General features: G+C 39.5%; 1 protein-coding gene across 3 annotated transcripts in view; it reads left to right on the top strand.

Moving 5' to 3' along the window:
* LOC131257832 (uncharacterized) overlaps window positions 1–16,097 on the top strand; it is a 37,134-nt gene extending 21,037 nt beyond the window's left edge. Inside the window, exons 1-2 of one of the 3 annotated variants that reach the window (XM_058258742.1) lie at window positions 8,843–9,064; window positions 15,811–16,097. In XM_058258742.1, coding sequence (XP_058114725.1) covers window positions 8,950–9,064; window positions 15,811–15,995 — 300 coding nt within the window. In that variant the 5' untranslated portion in view covers window positions 8,843–8,949 and the 3' untranslated portion in view covers window positions 15,996–16,097. Of the gene's footprint in view, window positions 1–8,842; window positions 9,065–14,333; window positions 14,747–15,810 lie in introns of those variants that run through there. The other 2 variants (XM_058258741.1, XM_058258740.1) reach the window with 2 other exon arrangements.
* Window positions 16,098–18,840: the final 2,743 nt, after the last annotated feature.

Below are 18,840 nucleotides of genomic sequence, written 5' to 3'. Positions count from 1 at the left end.
CTGAACCAAACCGGCTCACATGTTTTCAGTCGAATTGGAAACGTATAAATCTTCATAGCGTGCAAACCGAGAATCCACCCAATTTTTGGTGGGACCGAAAATGGATCCAATCAAACTGAGACAGTACTTCTCTACACAACAGATTGGCAAAATCCAAGGTATCTTGCACAACACGAAAGAACAAGGGCCATTTGTCCAAGGCCAATTCATAGCAAAAAACATAGCACTCGTACAAGAACTCTTCTGGGACATTAACAGGAAGGTGCGTGGGGGAAAGGTTATTGTCAAGCTCAATATGGAGAAGGCATACAATAGAATGGACTGGGGTTTCCTCAAAGAGATTCTATGAAGATTCAACTTTAGTCAAAAGTGGGTTGATCTGGTGGAGAAATGTTGGGCTAATGTTGGTTCTCTGTGAGCTGGTGAATGGAGAGGCATGTGGTTTTTTCAAGTTGTCACGTGGTCTGCATTAAGGGGACCTAATTGTAATGGTAATCTGTAGCCTATACACGAAGTTCTTTTACATGATTTTGTGGTGGGAAGGTTCTGCATCTGATGCTTAGGTATTGAGATGTGCACTAACGTTAGATTACAATTGTCTTATTGTTCTTGATAGTACTTCCTAAACATTTATCTTGCATAATTTAACGGAGAATTGCAATCGAGGACATTTTATTAATGGAAACAACATCTTTCATGTAGGCACATGCTACATCATGGATGTAGGGCACGCACATTCTCTGGGGTTAGCACCATACAGGGGTGTTCGGTATTGAGATGTGCACTAACGTTAGTATTTTCTTAACTTTCAAACACTTACTGTTTATAGTACGTTAAAATTACTCTTCTTTTGTTTGATTTACCTACCTGTCATTGGGTTCATGTGGGAGAAAACTCTTACCATCTATCCATTTTCATTCATAAAAATGAGTTTCTGCCTCGAGTGCACCCAGAGATATAGACTCTTCCTCAACTTAAGAATATGTCTCACATTAGTCAAGATACGCTCCATGCCATAAAATATCTCGTTGCGCATAAGCACCTGAATTCCATCGCACTCATTATAACTGGTAAACCAACTCCTATGTGAGTTATGTGATATGAAGTGCTTGTATATAAAATCCATTCTCCGTTGAAGTATATGGATTTTGATGAGGTCAGTACGTCACTACCACTTGCCTCCTCATTAGATTCCGCAATGTTGGCTTTCTTAGAAGAATTCTCTAATTTCTTTTTCCTAGACTTAACGATTTTAACAATCCTTCTTCATATGCCCTATCATGCCACAATTCTAGTACTTCAGCTTACCTTTGTCATTCCCCTTAGAGTTGGATCTTAATCACAAAGATCTATTGTCCCACTCAGGGGAGTTTAATCGATACTGTTGATTAGTAGCGTGGGAGCTTTCCATGTGCACTGGATTAGGTGTGTGATGATGTCCCCTGTTGGTAGAGGTGGGCATTGAGTCGAGTCGGACCAGATTAGGTCCAACTCGACTTGGTCCGAAACTTTTAAGGGCCTGACCCGAACTCAATCCAATCCGGGATCGAGTCCGGGTCCTCTAACCTGATCCGATCCATCGCATTATTGACCTGACCCGAACTGAGTACGACTTGGTCAGGGAAACCAAGTCGGATCGGATTAGGTACGGTTTAGATCGAATCTCTGTTTCAATGGTAGACGTTCAACCCCCACTGCTTTTTACAGTGTGGTCCACTTGATCTTTAGATCTATCTTATTTTTCAGCTCAAGCCTTAAGACGACCCGCCAAATGGATGGATGGTTTGGATATAACACATACCTCATGATGGGACCCACTGTGACGTCAATACACCAGCTGACATGGTGCGTGGTACACCTGCCAGTCCACTTATGTACAAACGTTGAGAGGTGTTATTGCTTAACCTCCCATTAAAACATTCATGATCATTTTTTAGGCCCATCGAGGTGTGATTCACAAATCCAGACCATCCATTATGTGTGTTCCACTTGGATGAGGGGTCGGACCAAGTTTCAGATGCATCCAAATTTTAGGTGGTCCCCACCAACTGCTGTTATATGTTTTAGGAATGTCTTCACATGATTTTAGATGGTATGGCCCACCTGAGTTCCGTATACGACTGATTTTTGGGATATCCCATAATTTAAAGGGGACCCATCAAATGCACGGTGTTGATGTTTGACAAACACCATAGTGGGGCCCACACAACTCAACCTCCTGGGAAGTTCCCATGTGCTCGATGGCATAGAACCTTTTCCCTGTCTCTGTGTCAGAGCTTGGTGCTCGATGCACCTCGAGCCTTGAGCACAGCTGCACAGAGGAGGGATTGACTACTCCCCTACCACCAGCTAATGGCTGATAGTAGATGCTCTGTGGACCCCACCATGATGTCTTTATTTCATCCATGTCATCCATCTATTTTTCTAGATCATTTTATGGTATTAAACTAAAAATGAGGTATATCCCAATCTCAAGTGGGATCGGTTCGGATTGACCACTGATCCGAACTCGATCTAATGTACGATCAAATCTGAGTGGTCCTACTGATCCACACCGATCCAGGCCTTCAGTTCGGATCAAGTCGGATTCTACCCAGCTCTACCTACTGGGCGATCAGATCTTTTGACTGGCCTGGTTTGGTGCTTTAAAGCTTGCTGACCCATTGTCATATTCTGTATGGGAATTGAGGAAACCATTGGCCCTGGTCTGTGTCTTACATTATGTTGTGCCATTGGCAGTGTTCCACGTGATCGCTGGATTCCTTTGGTCATTCTTACAGCATTCGCATTTGGAGGCCAAGGTCACGCCAAATTTCTGCACTGATGCGTCAACCGAGACAACCTTGTGCATTATCTTCCACGCAAATATTACAATTTTTGGTGGGAGGAACTTATCTAGGCCCACTTTGCCCATTGGAGTTTGGGCCAATGCTGTCTACTTCCATTCCATGCCGATTTTAGCGAAAATTTATCTGAGGCTGTTAGATCCCATATTAAATTGTCTTCTTTGTTTGACAATGCGACAACACCCGTTGTAATGGTCTTGAGGGTTGCTGCTGGGATAAGGTTGTGAATTTTAGATAGACTCCATCTGTCGATTTGGGGGTTGAAGTCCCTCACAACGGCGTCCATCATTTGTTGCAGTATTGGGCCCACAGCAGCTCCAGCTAACATTCCTACTCTTGATCAATTCTGGTTCCAAAAACTGACTTTTCCCTCTTAGGAGCCATCTGGAGTGTTGAATGGCAAATGGTAATGATCTATACATGTCCTTCCATGCACATGAGTTTGTTGTGCTATTCACTCCTTTGTTGGTTATGAATTTCTGAAGATATTTAGCTAAGATGAGTTTAACCCAAAGAGACTTGCCTTGCAGCAGGTGCCACCCCATTTTGATTGTAAATGCTCACATGATTTCTTCCAAACTCCTAATTCCTAGTCCTCCCTCGTGGACTAGAGTGCATATCCTCGGCCACCTAATTAACCTAATGCCTCTTATTTCTGCCGTCCGAACTGCCCTAAAAAAAAATTAGCAAACGCTTTTTCCATCATTTTGCAAACAGTTTTTGGAATGTTAATTGCGGACAGAATGTGAATGGGTATGCTTGTTAACACATGCTTGATCAGAACTAGCTTCGCTCCTGAATTAAGGAGCTTGGCCTTCCAACCTTCAATCCTGCTAGAAATCTTCTGGATGAGCTACAGTAGAAGCAGACTTTGGATCTTGCCTTTTGTGAGAGGGACGCCTAGGTACATGCTTGGGAGTGATGCCTGTCTGAACCCTATTAGGTGGCTCACTCTTTTCACTTTTCCTTTCAATTTTTCTTTGGGGTGATGAAAGAAGTTTTGGATGCATTGATCTTCTGTCCTAATGCATGTTCATTTTCACCTACAAGTCTGAGAAGCGCATGCACGGTGGATAGCCTGCCATTTAAGAATAATATAGCATCACCAGCGAAAAGAAGATGGGTGATCCTAGGGCAATTTTGGGGGAGTTTGAATGCTTGACAGGTCCCTGATGTAAACAATTTATGGACGCCTCTACTAAGAACTTCAGCTGCAAGTATGAATATAGACGGCGATAATGGGTCTCCCTGTCTTAGACCTCTGCTTGATTGAAAAAAATCCAAAAGCTCTCCCGTTAATCAAGATGGAAAATCAGGTTCCTTTCCAACACCGCTGCATTTGAAGAATCCATCGCTGATCAAAACAAAAAAAAAATTATGGGTTTATTTTATGAAAAATAAATCCAATGCCTTCATCAACTTTAAACGATGAAAGACGATAGTTGAAAGATAGTTATGAGGAAAGGTGAAAGTGTTGAAAACAGATAACTGTGGTGAATTCACTTCTAGAGAATTTAATCTTTTTTATAAAAATGAAGAGATCGTAAGGCACAATATAATGCACCACACAGCAGAGTAGAATGGTGTAGCTGAGCAGATGAATCAGACTCTTTTGGAGAGGGCCTGATGCATGATGAGCAATGTTGGGTTAGGTGAGGAAATGTGAACTTAGGCCATTAATACGACTTATTACTTGGTAAATCAGTCCCCTTCTATGGCTATTGATTGTAAAATTATAAAGGAAGTAGGGAGTGGTCAGTATGTAGACTACTCGGAACTGTGAGTATTTGTTTGTGATAATTGTTTTCATGTACCATAAGTTGAGAGAGATAAGCTGAATCAATGGCTACTTAAAAAGTATGTCTTTGTCAGCTATGGTAATGACGTGAATGGGTACAGGGTATATGATTGGGTCACATAAAAAATTATCCTTAATTGTAACATTAAATTCAACGAAAAATCCTTATTCCAAAAGGATAATCACAAGGAAGCCGAAAAGTTAGTTGTGAACATTTAGATAGATAAAGATGAGACATGTACTGATACTAAGACACAAATAAAAGAATAGGAGCAAGTGGAGCAGCCACCTATGAAAAGGAATCCACCAAGGGATCGCAGGTTACACATTTTCCATTATTATAGATGAGGGAGATCCATCTATTTTTTAAGAGGCATTTAACGATGTAAATGCCAAAAAGCAGAAAGCAATAATGCATAATGAGATGGACTTCCTGTACAAGATTAAGATACGTGAGTTGGTAGAGCTTCCCATCGGCCATAAAGCGATCAAGTGCAAGTAGATCTTCAAGAAGAAATATGATATGTACAAGGAAAGGTTAGTAGTGAAGAGATATGCTCAGAAAGAATGTGTTGACTTCACTAAGATATTTACGCCTGTGGTGAAGTAAGTATCTATGAGATTTGTATTGGCATTGTTTGCCCAATACAATCTTTAGCTGGAACAAATGAATGTGAAGACTGCTTTCCTATATAGGGAATTAGAAGAGCAGATTTATATGAAGTAATCAAAAGGATTCAAAACACAAGGTGTAAAGAACAAGGTTTATAAGTTGAAGAGGTCGTTGTAAGGCCTAAAGCAGCCGCCTAATGTATAAGAAATTTGATTATTTTATGATGGTCTAAGGTTTACCAGGAGTGAGTATGATCATTGTGTCTATTATAAGACGTTGAATGATGAAAAATTATTCATCTTAGTATTGTATATTAATGGCATGCTTATCGCCAGTCAGAGCATGTCTGAGATCGACATATGAAGGCTTAGCTATCAGGGACATTTTATATGAATGATTTGAGGGTTGCAAATAGAATTCTTAGCATTAACATACACAAAGATAGGAAGAGGAGAAAGTTATAGTTATCTTAGGTAAAATGCCTTGAGAATGTATTGGGAAAGTATGGGATGGATTAAATAAAGTCGGTCAATGTTCCTCACATAGCTCATTTTAGGCTTTCTTATAAGTAGTGTCATGAAATAGAGAAAGAAAACAGGCTATATTTCGTGAGCCATATTCGAGCACAATTGGCAGCTAGATGTATGTCATAATCTGTATGAGACCATATATTTGAAATGCGGTGGGTGTTGTTATCAGATATATATCTAACCATGATTGGCAACACTAGGAGGCAGTAAAATGGCTACTTCAATATATTCAAGGTATGCATGAATATGTCTTGACATTCGAAAAATCAAGAAATAAGTTAATACACTATGTGGATTCAGATTACGTGGGCAGTGTGGACAATAAAAGGCCAACTTTTGATTACAAGTTTATGTTAGCGAATAGAGAAATCAATTGGATGTAGAAGCTTTAATTTATAATGGTTCTTTCCATAACCAAAGCTAATTATATGACAGTGAAAGAAGCATTTAAGGAAATAGTTTGGTTTAGGGGAATAATAAATTAGTTGGGGATTCAGCAGGAAGTCTTGTCAGTTAATTGTGATAGCGAAAGCACGATCAATTTGGCAAGGAACTCAGTTTAACATTCTAAAACTAAACATATTAATGTGTATCATCATTTTATCTGACAGGTGATTGAGGAATGCAAAGTGGTCCTCGAGAAGATACACATAAGTGTGAATTCGACGGACATGTGTACAGAGGTGGTTCCTACAGAGAAGTCAAGTTCTGTATAACTTCTCTGTGTTTGGCAAAGATTGAGTGAAGACAACGTGTGCACGAGAAGCGATGATTGTAGAGCTATAATGAAGACAAAGAAGAGGTGGAGTTTTGAGCGTGGCCTATTGCAGCATGAAGATTAGAGTTATGGTGGAGATTGTTGAAAATCGAATGACTCAACTCTTACTGAAATAAGGGCCTTTAATTGGTCAACAGTTTGGTCGACCGATTAAAGGAGATCAAATTAAATAATTTTTTGGGCATAATTCTTTGGATAGTTTTGGTTGACTCGACCAGTCAAAGGAAGGATTTCGACCAGTCGACTCAACAGATCGATATGTTGTACAATGTGTGGTTTTGTATGAATTGTTTCTAATTTTATTTTTATTTTTTTTGTTTTTTGCTTAAATAGGAGGGTGTAAATGAGATAAGGGTTAATGCGAGCAAGCTTATAGGTTTGAGAGAGTTTTGGAGAGAAGAAAATCTTGGGTTTTCTTCTTGGGACTTTGATCGATAAGATTATATCTCTTGTATCTTTTTTATTCATAGTACTTCCTTGCTTCATGCTATGGTATTTTTCCGCAAGGGGTTTTCCATGTAAATTTGGATTGTTCTCTGTTAAATTTGTTTGTGCAAATACGATTACTTTACTTGATTATGCTTTGTATGCTTCCGTGGGTCCTAACAAATCAATTGTAAAGTAGGGGAAGTATTGTTCACAATCCTAACAATTGTTTTAGTATCCCACATTCACCATGAGACCCATCATGTAATGGGTTTAAATCATCCATACAATGTGTCAGATCAAATCATCATAAAGTATTTTATCATACTTTCTAATCTTTAAAAATTCTAAAGGTTTAACAAAATAGTCTACTTCTCCGGCTTAGGGGTGTGGGTATGTCCTATGGTGTGGGAAAAACCACTTTCTACTTTTCTAGAGGTTTGGCTTGGGTTATGAGCTTCTTGTTTTTTATTTTTTATTTTTTGTCTTTTACTTTTAGAGCTTTATCCCTTCTTTTTATTTTATTTTATTTATTTATTATTTTATTCATGTTCTTTTCTGTCTTTGCCTAAGTAAGTAATAAGAGAGTTGAACTTTTCTATTCCTTTTGAGCTTTGCACTAATCTCCCACCTGTTTCAAATTAACATGCATCCATGTGCGTGCATGGCAGGGTCTCCACACGTATTTGGGGAAAGGAAAAAAAGAAAAAAAGAAAAAAAGGAAGATTAAAAGAAAAGAAAAGGTGATGCTAATCTTGGAAAAGCTGGAAGGCTCCCGTGGTCGTCTATTTGCTTGGGGAATTTGATCATATTGACCTTAAAGTTTGGTCAAATTAACTCGGGAGGTACTACGTTCCAAATATTCCTAAGAGTGACCTTTTGACATCTTTTGGATATTGTTTCGGAAGAAAATGTCCCTATCCTTATTTCAAAAGTCATACGGTCATGGAGTGAATAAGAAATTACTTTCTGTTTTAACCTCCGAGAAAGTGACGGATTAGCTACTCCCCCTGCCACCAGCCATGGGTGAATGTAACCATGATATATGTGTTCCATCTATTCTGTTCATCTGTTTTTACAGATCATTTTAGGGCTTCATCCCAAAATTGAGACGGATATAAATCTAAGGTGGACCACAACACAGGAAAACAATACTGATTGGATACCCACCATTAAAATCCTCTTAAGGTCCACTGTACTGTTTATTTGCATCCAATCTGTTGATTAGGTCTTACAGACATAGATAAAGGGAAAAAACAAATATCAACTTGATCCAAAACTTTTATGGCCCCCCAAAAAAGTTTTTAATGGTCTACGACGCTCAGTCAACACTGTTTCCTATAATGTGGTCTACTTGAGATTGGGATATACCTCATTTTTGGTCTCATACCATAAAATGATCTAGAAAAATATATGGACGACATGGATGAAACACATACATGGTGGTGGGGCACACAAACCACCGAGCACCAGCCATTGGCTGGTGGCAGGGGGAGTAGTCAATCCGTCACTTTCTTGGGAGTTGAAACAGAAGATAACTTCTTCTACACTCTAAGACCGTACAACTTCTTAACTAAGGATTGGGGCATTTTTGTCCGAAAAAATATTCAAAAGTTGTAAGAAGGACCTCCCAAGGTAATTTGACCAACCTTTGAGGTCAGAATAGTCAAATTCCCAGTTGCTTGTAGCAGTCCACGATCATTTGAGAAGAGAGACTTTGAGTTGGACTACTGTTCCGGCAAAAAACAGGGGCCATTCATTAGTCACAGTCCTTGCAATATCAGGCTAACCACCCGACTTTCTCTCACGCATGGCCCCACAATTAGTGCACCGACTTGGCTTTTAGACCGTGGCAGAGAGACGTGTTGAAGTGTGTAAGGATGGTGAAGACCTGAGATGTATCCTCCATTCATATGTAAGCACGCATATGAAACAGGAAGAAAAGAAAGGTAGAGAAAATGGTGAAGCTATTTCACAGAGCTCTGCGTGCTTGTATACTAAGCCTAATATTGCTTGGATCACGGTCTTTTATGGTAGAATCAAGGAGCACGAACTTCTATTCTCCTCTTCAAGGTATATGTCCATCTGTCTTCCCATTTTGATTACTTCTCTCACTATGAGCAATTAAAAGGTCTTGGCACATTAGATTATTATTATTATTATCATTATCATTATTATTATTGATTTAAAAGAAATAGCTCAACCATGTATAAATATTCAACAAAATTTGCAACCTAGAGATTTGGATGGGCACCCCCAAAAAGGTCAGCAACCTCGCCTATCTTATCCTCGAGATAAATGGGTGCTCAAGAAAATCCAAAAGAAGGAACACTTCCCAAGAAAAACAGAAAAACCGTTTAACCCTTTCTAGTTACACCAATCCTTGCTAGAGATCTCTGATCCATTGAAGTGCCCCGAATTGGGTGATCCACCACTACCCATCCTAACTAGAGCATCCGTAATTGCATTCCCTTCACGCAATAAATGAAATATCTTGAAGCGCATGGATCGCGTAAGATGGAGTAAGGATCGCAGGTGATACCATATGCTAAAGGGAATGACCCCTTCAGGGTTAGAAGCCACCTCCGCAATGACAGTAGAGTCTATCTCTACAATCATGATTGACAACCTCAAAGTCTTATACATCGCCAAACCATCAACGAATGCTTGGGCTTTGCAGTGGTATTTGAGACCCGGCCATTGGAGTTGTGGAAGGTGAAGATAACTTTCCCCAGTATAATTTATAGTGGGTTGCGGATAATTTCTTGGCCAAGAAGGACCATAAAAGGCCGTCAAAACTTAAAACGAACGTATTTCGCAAACCGGAATAAGTTATCGGATTTACCATATATGATTTTGGGTAGGACGAGCTACTTTAGCCACCCAACTCCGCTATGCTAGGTTGTCCATGCCAAATTTGCGAGATTCCATCGGATCGACAATCAAAATCCCCATTTACTTTCGTTTTTACTATTTTTAGTAAATTTTAGTTTGGTTATAACTCTTCACACGTTGGGCTTTAAGAGTCGTGTCCAACATGAAAATTGCTTAGAAAAATTAGGGGAACGTCATGGTTCAGCCAAATAAGACACTTACTATTTTTGGCCAAAAACCATGCGCACTTGTAGGAATTACAACCGTCTATAAATAGCAAGTTAAATTTTATAGTTACTCGCAATTTCTAGGAGTTTTAGTTGTAGTTAAAATTTCAAAACTTCTCCCAAAGGTTTGTAGCCTTATTTGAAGAGTTGTAATCTCATTTTTGATCATCAATAAAATTATTTTGAATTTTCTAAAAATTATTTTCTATTTTTCTTCTTTTCCTCGTGGATTCAAAGTATCTCTCTAAGGAGTCCTGATGTAGAGCGGGTCGCGGACAGTTACATGGCCAAGATGGATCAAAAAATGCCCCGTCGATGATAGAAGTGATCCAGACCATCGAACCTTAAATCGGGCGTATCTTGCAATCCAGAATGAGTTACCTGACGTAAAATATATGATTTTGGGGTAGAACGAGCTACTGAAGCCAACCAACCCGCTATGTCGAGTTGCGCAGCCCGGAATTGCGAAAAAACCCTAGATCGACGGTCGTTTCCCTATTTTAATTTCGTTTTTACTATAAATAGTAAGTTTTAGTTTGATTATAACTCTTCATCCGTCGGGCTTTAGGAGTTGCGCCTAACGTGAAAAGAGCTTAGAATAATTAGGAGAACGGTTTGGTGAAGCCAAATAGGACACGTACTATTTTTGGCCGAAAACCTTGCGCACTAGTAGACATCGCGACCGTCTATAAATAGTAAGTTTACTATTTATAGTAAGTCGCGGATTCTAGGAGTTTGAGTTGTAGTTTGATTCTGATTTCTTTCTCATTGCTTGGTACCCCTATTTAAAGGGCTGTGAACTCATTTTATTGATCAATTAATCAATTTCAAATTTCTTAGAATTTATTTCTATTTTCTGCTTTCTTTCCACGTGGATTTGAGAAGTCTTTGTGAGGAGTCTAGAGAAGCTCCGTGGATTCGGAGTAGTTATCCTCATCACGTTCATCCTTACGTCAATTGGTATCAAAGCGAGGATTTCCCTCGGGCTGATGACAAACAATGAAGGTATGAATCAAAATTCTGTGGACGGTGATCAAGGGATTCGTTATCTTTCAGAAAGAATATAAGTTTTCCATAGGGAGAGTCAGTTGACCATGCAAGGGCTGCAGGCAACTCTCTATCGTCTTGCGAATATGCTACTCCCGCCCCGAGCCCTAGGCAGTGCTCCACCACCTTTGGTTGCTCCTCCACCCATGGTGGCTCCACCACCCATGGTTGCTGTACGACGCAACCCCGATTTTTGTAGAGCACTACCAGTAGCAAACCGTAGGGCTACACCAGATGATTCAAGTTCTAGCGATGAGGACCTTAATGAGTGTTTTGCTCAACGACCAATCCATGGAGGTGATCATCTAGATCGTGTTGAAAAAGACTATCGAGGTAAGGCTGAACTTCCTAATTTTAACGGTTTATTACGTATAGAAGATTTTCTCGATTGGCTAGCCGAAGTAGAGAGATATCTTGATTACATGGATGTGTCAGATCATAAAAGGGTAAAATTGATAGCGTTTAAATTAAAATCTAATGCTTCTATACGGTGGGAACAATTACAACTCTCACGAGCCCGCCAGAACAAGGCGCCCATCTCATTATGGCCACGGATGAGACGTCTTCTTCAATCTCGATTTCTCCCCAGTGATTATGAGCAGATATTATTCCAGCAATATCAAAATTGTAGACAAGAAAAAATCAAATAGTCACAGATTACACTGAAGAATTCCAACGGCTAGCTATACGAAACAATTTGTCAGAATCTGAGTCACAGAAGGTGGCACCATTTATAGGTGGGTTGCGACCGAAAATTCAGGACCGAGGTTAGATGTCCCCAGTCGGGACTGTGGATGAAGCAGTTCAATTGGCGGGTAGGGCAGAAATACAACTTGCAAGAGCTCCTGCTTGTCCATATTCTTCAACTCGACCCCCTATAACGGGTCCCACGCAGGATCCAGTGCTGCCACAAGAAAAAGACCCACTACCTCAACTTCCTACAACCGCAAACCGTGATACGGGGAGCAACTCATCCAGACCTCAACGTGCAGCACCCACAACAACGGGTCCGAGTAGGATTCCAAATCCTTATGTTCGGCTAAGATCGAACAATTGTTACCGCTGTGGCCAACCAGACTACTTATCAAACACTTGTCCTCAACGTCCCGCAGCATACTTGACTATAAACGAAGGGGGCACTGAAGATAAGGTCATACAAGAAGATCATCGCTTTGATGAACATGAACAAATCACTAAAGAAATAGCAGGTGGCGATGAAATGACGGGCGAGGATCGTAGTGAATTTCTAGTTGTGAGGTGATTACTGTATACCCCACGAAAGGAGTTACATCCACAACGACACAATATATTTCATACTCGGTGCACCGTCAACGGAAAGGTCTGTGATGTGATCATAGACAGTAGTAGTAGCAAGAATATCGTCTCGAGAGTAATGGTGAACAAGTTGCGACTACGAACGATGAAACATCTTTTCCCGTACTCAATCGACTGGATAAAGAAGGTGAATGAGACCAAGGTAACTGAACAATGCACTATCTCGTTTTCAATTGGCAAAAATTATAAGGATCAAATACTTTGTGACGTAGTCGATATGGAAGTTTGTCATATGTTACTCGGTCGACCCTGACAGTCGGACCGTGATGCGACCCATAGGGGACGAGATAATGTTTACGTATTCGTCAAGGATAGTCGAAAAATAATCCTTGCCCCTATGGCACCAGAGAACCACCCTGAAGCCTTTAAAGTGGAGGGGAGTTCCCTCTTGACCATTCGGGATTTTATGGAGGAATCCAAGGAAACTGGAGAGGTATACGCTGTAGTGGTGAAGGGCGAGGAAGAGGAACCCTCAAACATCCCTCCAAGTTTAAGATTGTTGCTAAACGAATTCAAAAAAGTCTAGCCTGAGGATTTACTTGATGGATTGTCCCCCATGAGGGACATTCAACATCACATAGACCTCGTCCCTGGGGCTAGCCTGCCCAACCGCCCTCATTATCGGATGAGTCCAAAAGAGTGTGAGATACTTCAGGGGCAAGTGGAGGAATTGATCCGTAAGGGTCTCTTAAGAAAGAGCATGAGCCCATGTGTCGTACCAGCATTATTAACGCCAAAAAAAAAGATGGAAGCTGGCGCATGTGTGTCGACAGTCGAGCAATCAACAAAATTATCATCAAATATCGGTTCCCAATACCATGGTTGAATGACATGCTCAATATGTTAGAAGGGGCCAAGGTGTTCTCTAAACTAGATCTAAGGAGCGGGTACCATCAGATTCATATTCGACCCAGTCATGAGTGGAAAACGACATTCAAGACCAAGGAAAGGTTGTATGAGTGGCTGGTCATGCCCTTCGGCCTATCGAACGCACTAAGTACTTTTATGCGTTTGATGAATCAAGTTCTAAAACCGTTCACTGGCCAATTTGTGGTAGTATATTTTGATGACATATTGATATATAGCCAGGATGAGGCGGAGCATAGGAAACATCTCAGGTAGGTGCTACAGGTCCTACAATTTAACAAGTTATACCTCAACTTGAAGAAGTGTAGTTTTTTAACTGACAGCCTGTTGTTTCTAGGATTTATTATAACGTCTATTTGGTTGTACCAAACTATAATGAAATTTTATAATAGTTGGTGCAACCAAACATCCTCAACCTTTATCTTCCACAAATATGAAACATCCAAGGTTTGCTAATTCCACACGTGTGCAGCCTTGTGCATTGTTACGCAGGCGCGAGCGTAGATATGGAATACGTGTGTAGGACCTGAGCTTTTCATCAGTTGGGTACACTGTTTATAACTTCATCCCTAAAACTTGGCCATTCCAAACCTCACAGATGGGACACAGCATACAAAACGAATGGGTGACAATAGGAAAAACAAGTTTTTAACCATCAGTTCGCACTGTATGTTGTGGGCCACATTAGCAGTGAAACGTCCTAACTTTTACGTCAGAAGATCTAAACAGTAAAGTCCACCCAATGGAAAGCTAGGATCTCACATCGTGTTCTGTATTAGCACGAGTGTGCATGCACGTATTGAATAAAAGAAACGTATGTTGATCTTCTTCTTAAAGCTGGAGGAAGACCATTGAGCAGGACTTTTAACGCGCATGCTTTTGACTTGGACTACAATGTAGGGAGAAAAAAGAGGGCCTTTCAGTATTATTCAATCCCTCTAGTACACATCTTGGCCCAAAATCAGCCTATCTACACGTCAAGTGGGCCATGCATGTATGTGTAGACGTTTGAAAGTCAATCATACTTTTCTATCCGTCCAATTTTCTCTTACAAGTGTGTCCCATCCAATTATTGGACCAGTCAGATTCATGTTCACATTATACTAACCTGATAAACTGGTCGGATCTCCCACAATGGTCCATGTCGGCACGTCTAACCCAAAGAAAAACCCTCAATTTCATGCCATGGAGTAGGTATAGATGGGAAATGCATTCCTTTATATATGTAGCATGATGGATGGGTGAGGAATAAGATTGAAGGGAGAAAAAAAACACTAAGTAGGAAAAATGGAGAAGCTATTTCAAAGGGCTTTGAGTGCTTGCATTCTTGTCCTTGTAGTATTGCTGGGAACATGGTCTCTTATGGTAGAATCAAGGAGCGCATGCTTCCATCCTCCTCTCCAAGGTACATGAGGCACATATTTCCATTTTGAAATTGCTACTCTTTCATCTTCTTCAAACTTTTTGATGGGGAGGCTTGCTGTCAGATCTCGGCCAGAGGAACTTGGCCTTTGGATTAGTTGCTGTGCTTCTCAGCATGAACAGTTATAGGTCCTGGTGCATTATAAATTGAAGCATCTCCATTCCATTATTCCCTTTTTTTTTTTCCCTAACATCATTTCATGTTTGATGAATAGATAGGCCTGATTTTTCATCAATGGTATCTATAAAATGGGAACCGCCCAATCGATGGCTTGGATCTCATGTTATTTTTATATTGTGGAATTGACGAAATGGTCTATGCATCAATTATGGATATTCAAGACAATAACCTTAAGGCGTACTTGACTAAGAAGACATTTCTAATGGCTCAAGCTTGCTGAGAGGAATCTTGATCTTCCACACTCTACACCTTTAGGAGAACCTTCAATGGAACTAGGGTTTTCTCTCTTATGTTGGTGATAATATCAAGACATCCATTTATAGGAAAGAGGGTTGAAAAAGCTTATTCAGCTTACTCATCACACTTTTCTTCTCTAGAGTCTTCACACCGTAGATTTTTATATCTGACTTCATAACCATGTATAGGGACCACACTTCAAGTGTCCCACCTCAAACCTATTTACAATTATCACAGGTGTAGTGGGGCCTACAGAATCACTCAATTTGAATAATTCAACAATCAAATCTAAATCGATGATCATGTGTGGCCCACCTGGTAGAGTCTTACATCTCAAACACATTTTCCAGTTTGGCACATGGGTTTGACATGTAGAGGGCACCCGTGAACCCAATCAAGGTCCACAGACCTCTCATTTGTGATTGAGGTTCACTGAAACCACATTGCCGTTTCATGTACTCCCACACGTACCAACCTGTCACAAGTGTGAATCATCCAATGTGTCACACATGTGCCATCCTAGCACTTGGCATGAATATCCAATTTGGACCATCAAGTGAAGGTTTAATACGTGTGGGCTCATTTGAATCACAAAACTAATATCTTACCGCCAAGTTCTCTTTCTTCAGGTACTGCGTTGCATGAACGTAGAAGGGAGCTCGTGGCTGCTATAGAGCCTTACCGGACTCACTGGACTCCTTCCCGTCCTTCCAGGAATCCGACTCGCTCTCCGAGGAAGCCTTCTCCTCCCACTCCTTCCAGGAATCCGACTCGCTCTCCCAAGAAGCCTTCGCCTCCTCCTAAGACTCCATAGACAAAGCAGACTTGTTAGGATACGATACTTGTACTATTCCATGCATGGCTTGTACTAATACATAAAAAGAATAAATGACTGCATGCAAAATTTTCCACATTACTATTTTGTATGATTGGAAAATAATTTTTCCTCGACTAAACAAAGTTTAATCAATTTCAATTTATATTTCAAGACGGTTTGTACAACCTAATTAAGTCACAATATATTTATAATAAAAAATTAAATTTTTTATTATTTTCTTAATGATCTTTATATTACAAGATGTATAGCTTATCTTGTGAAATTTCCTTTTGCTGAATAAAATTTGAGATTGTCAATGTTTAAGATGCTCAAAAAAAAAAAAAAAAACATTATAATTTAGCAATATCTATAGGCAAAGGCAATCAAATGTAAGGGACCATGGTGTACGATCCAAATCAATGATTGGTATTTCTAACATTTTGGAATGTCTATTTCATTGAGTTTGATCGGATACTAAGAATAATAGCCAAACCAATTGATTGTTGAAAACCGTTAGCAACGATAAAGTACCTTGATTTTTATTAAATACTAATATTAGATAATTTCACTAAAAATCCTTTAAGCTTATTTCTTTGAATTTAAGATAATAATAATTAAATTACTTTACTAAATAAAATTATAAGCATATTTTTATCTATTTAAAAATGTAACTGATTAACTTGATGTTTCCAAAATCCTGATGATCCAAAACTCGTCCGAAACAGTTGGGATGAGCACACTCAACATTAGTTTTACATAGGGCCATATATATGCCATTTGAATTTAGCAGTTTTAGATATAATTTATACTGTTACATATGGGGTGGCCCACCCGAGTGTTGAATCGGTCTGAATATTGACATCAAAGCCAAACACCGACCGGTTTACCTGATGGATTTTTTATTTTTTATTTTTTAAAGAAATATATATGTATATATAATCTAGAGGGAACTGTACAGAGCAAATAACCTGATTGATGGTGTTAATCTCATTTACGTAAATCCATTTCCTGTAGGTTAAAGAAAGTGACCCACCTAGGGTAACCAGGAATTACGCCATGGTTTTCTTTGAATTAAACCTTGTTCTTCTGGTTAGCTTATCATTAAAAAAAATAATAATAAATAATTTAAAATTTAAAAATTAAAAGGTGAAACTCCAACAAAGAAAATTTAAGACTTTTGCTAATCCAACAAGTTTGTATGCCCTTCACAACTTCGCCAGTCACATCCACATATACGGAACATGTGTGAGATCTGAGCTTTTAATTTGGTGTGCTCCCACCTTTTGGAGAGAGAGAGAGAGAGAGAGAGAGAGAGAGAGCTTTTAATCAGGTGCATACACGGTTAGATCTTTTAGCCTAAAAATTAGGCCACTCCAAACTTCAGATGGGCCACAGCATACAATACAAAATAAATTGGATGGCTAGGAAAAAAAAATATTTTACCCATTAGCTTTTGTAAATTGGAGCCCACATGAGTGAGAAGACCCAACATTTGGGCCACAAGCCTTAAAAATGTAGCCCAAAAGTTCATAAGCTCTGATCTCACACGTGCGTTGATTGGTGCGTGCCCATGTGGATGCATGGCCGCTGTGCTTCCACGTCAAACGGACGTTAATGTTGAAAAAACTGGAGGAAGGCTTTACTAGTCCGTTGTCTTGAATCAGTCAAGACATGGAGATTAATGAGCATAGACTTTGACTTGGACTATTATATATGTAGGTGGAAAATAGGGGCCATTCATTAGTCAGGGTCCCTCTTCAACATATCTCGGCCCAAAATCAGCCTACCCATCATGTGGGCCATGCGTGTATGTAGGCCTTGGAAAGTCACTCAATCATTTCTAACTGTCCGATTTTCTCTTATGCATGTATCCCATCTGATACGTGCACAGGGCTGGTTTTTTAACCATGGCATGTATACATTATACCACACCGGATGAACTGAAAGGATCTCCTAAAATGGTGCCACGGTGGCACATATAATGCAAAGAACACCCACAATCTGATTAGTGCACAGGGCTGGTTTTTCTTAATGTTCTTTATATTACAAGATGTATAACTTATCTTGTGAAATTTCCTTTTGCTGAATAAAATTTGAGATTGTCAATGTTCGAGATGCTCAACAAAAAAAACGTTATAATTTAGCAATATCTATAGGCAAAGGCAATCAAATGTGAGGGACTATGGTGTACGATCCAAATCAATGATTGGTATTTCTAACATTTTGGAATGTCTATTTCATTGAGTTTGATCGGATACTAAGAATAATAGCCAAACCAATTGATTGTTGAAAATCGTTAGCAACGATAAAGTACCTTGATTTTTTTAAAATATTAATATTAGATAATTTCACTAAAAATCCTTTAAGCTTATGTCTTTAAATTTAAGATAATAATAATTAAATAACTTTACTAAATAAAATTATAAGCATAATTTTATCTATTTAAAAAAGTAGAGAAATTTACGATTGTGGACCCCACCTTTTATCCACTGGTTTTTATGAAGAAAAACAAACTTAACAGACGAACTTAGACCTGCTGGTATGGACACCAAAATTGAGGATGAAAATACCCTTGCTTTTTAAGTAAGCACGTATGTGAAGAGTTGGCGGTCCTCTATGGCTACGGATTATAACCGTAGCTATAGGTACCGTAGCCGATCTGGCAACCAACCAGATTTAATGTCTTGTCCCACTATCTGGGTTGGCTGCCAGATCCGTACACTATCAATGGCTACGGTTATAAACCGTAGTGATAGGTCTATGGTCATCACTAGCTATTAATGATCAATACTATCGATCATTATTCGATGTTATCGATGACTTATGCTCGATACTATCGAAC

The sequence above is a fragment of the Magnolia sinica genome, chromosome 10 (assembly GCF_029962835.1).
Source record: "Magnolia sinica isolate HGM2019 chromosome 10, MsV1, whole genome shotgun sequence".
Lineage (NCBI taxonomy): Eukaryota > Viridiplantae > Streptophyta > Magnoliopsida > Magnoliales > Magnoliaceae > Magnolia > Magnolia sinica.
Note: the sequence above shows the minus strand (reverse complement) of the source record. Positions and strands in the feature narration are given on the sequence as shown.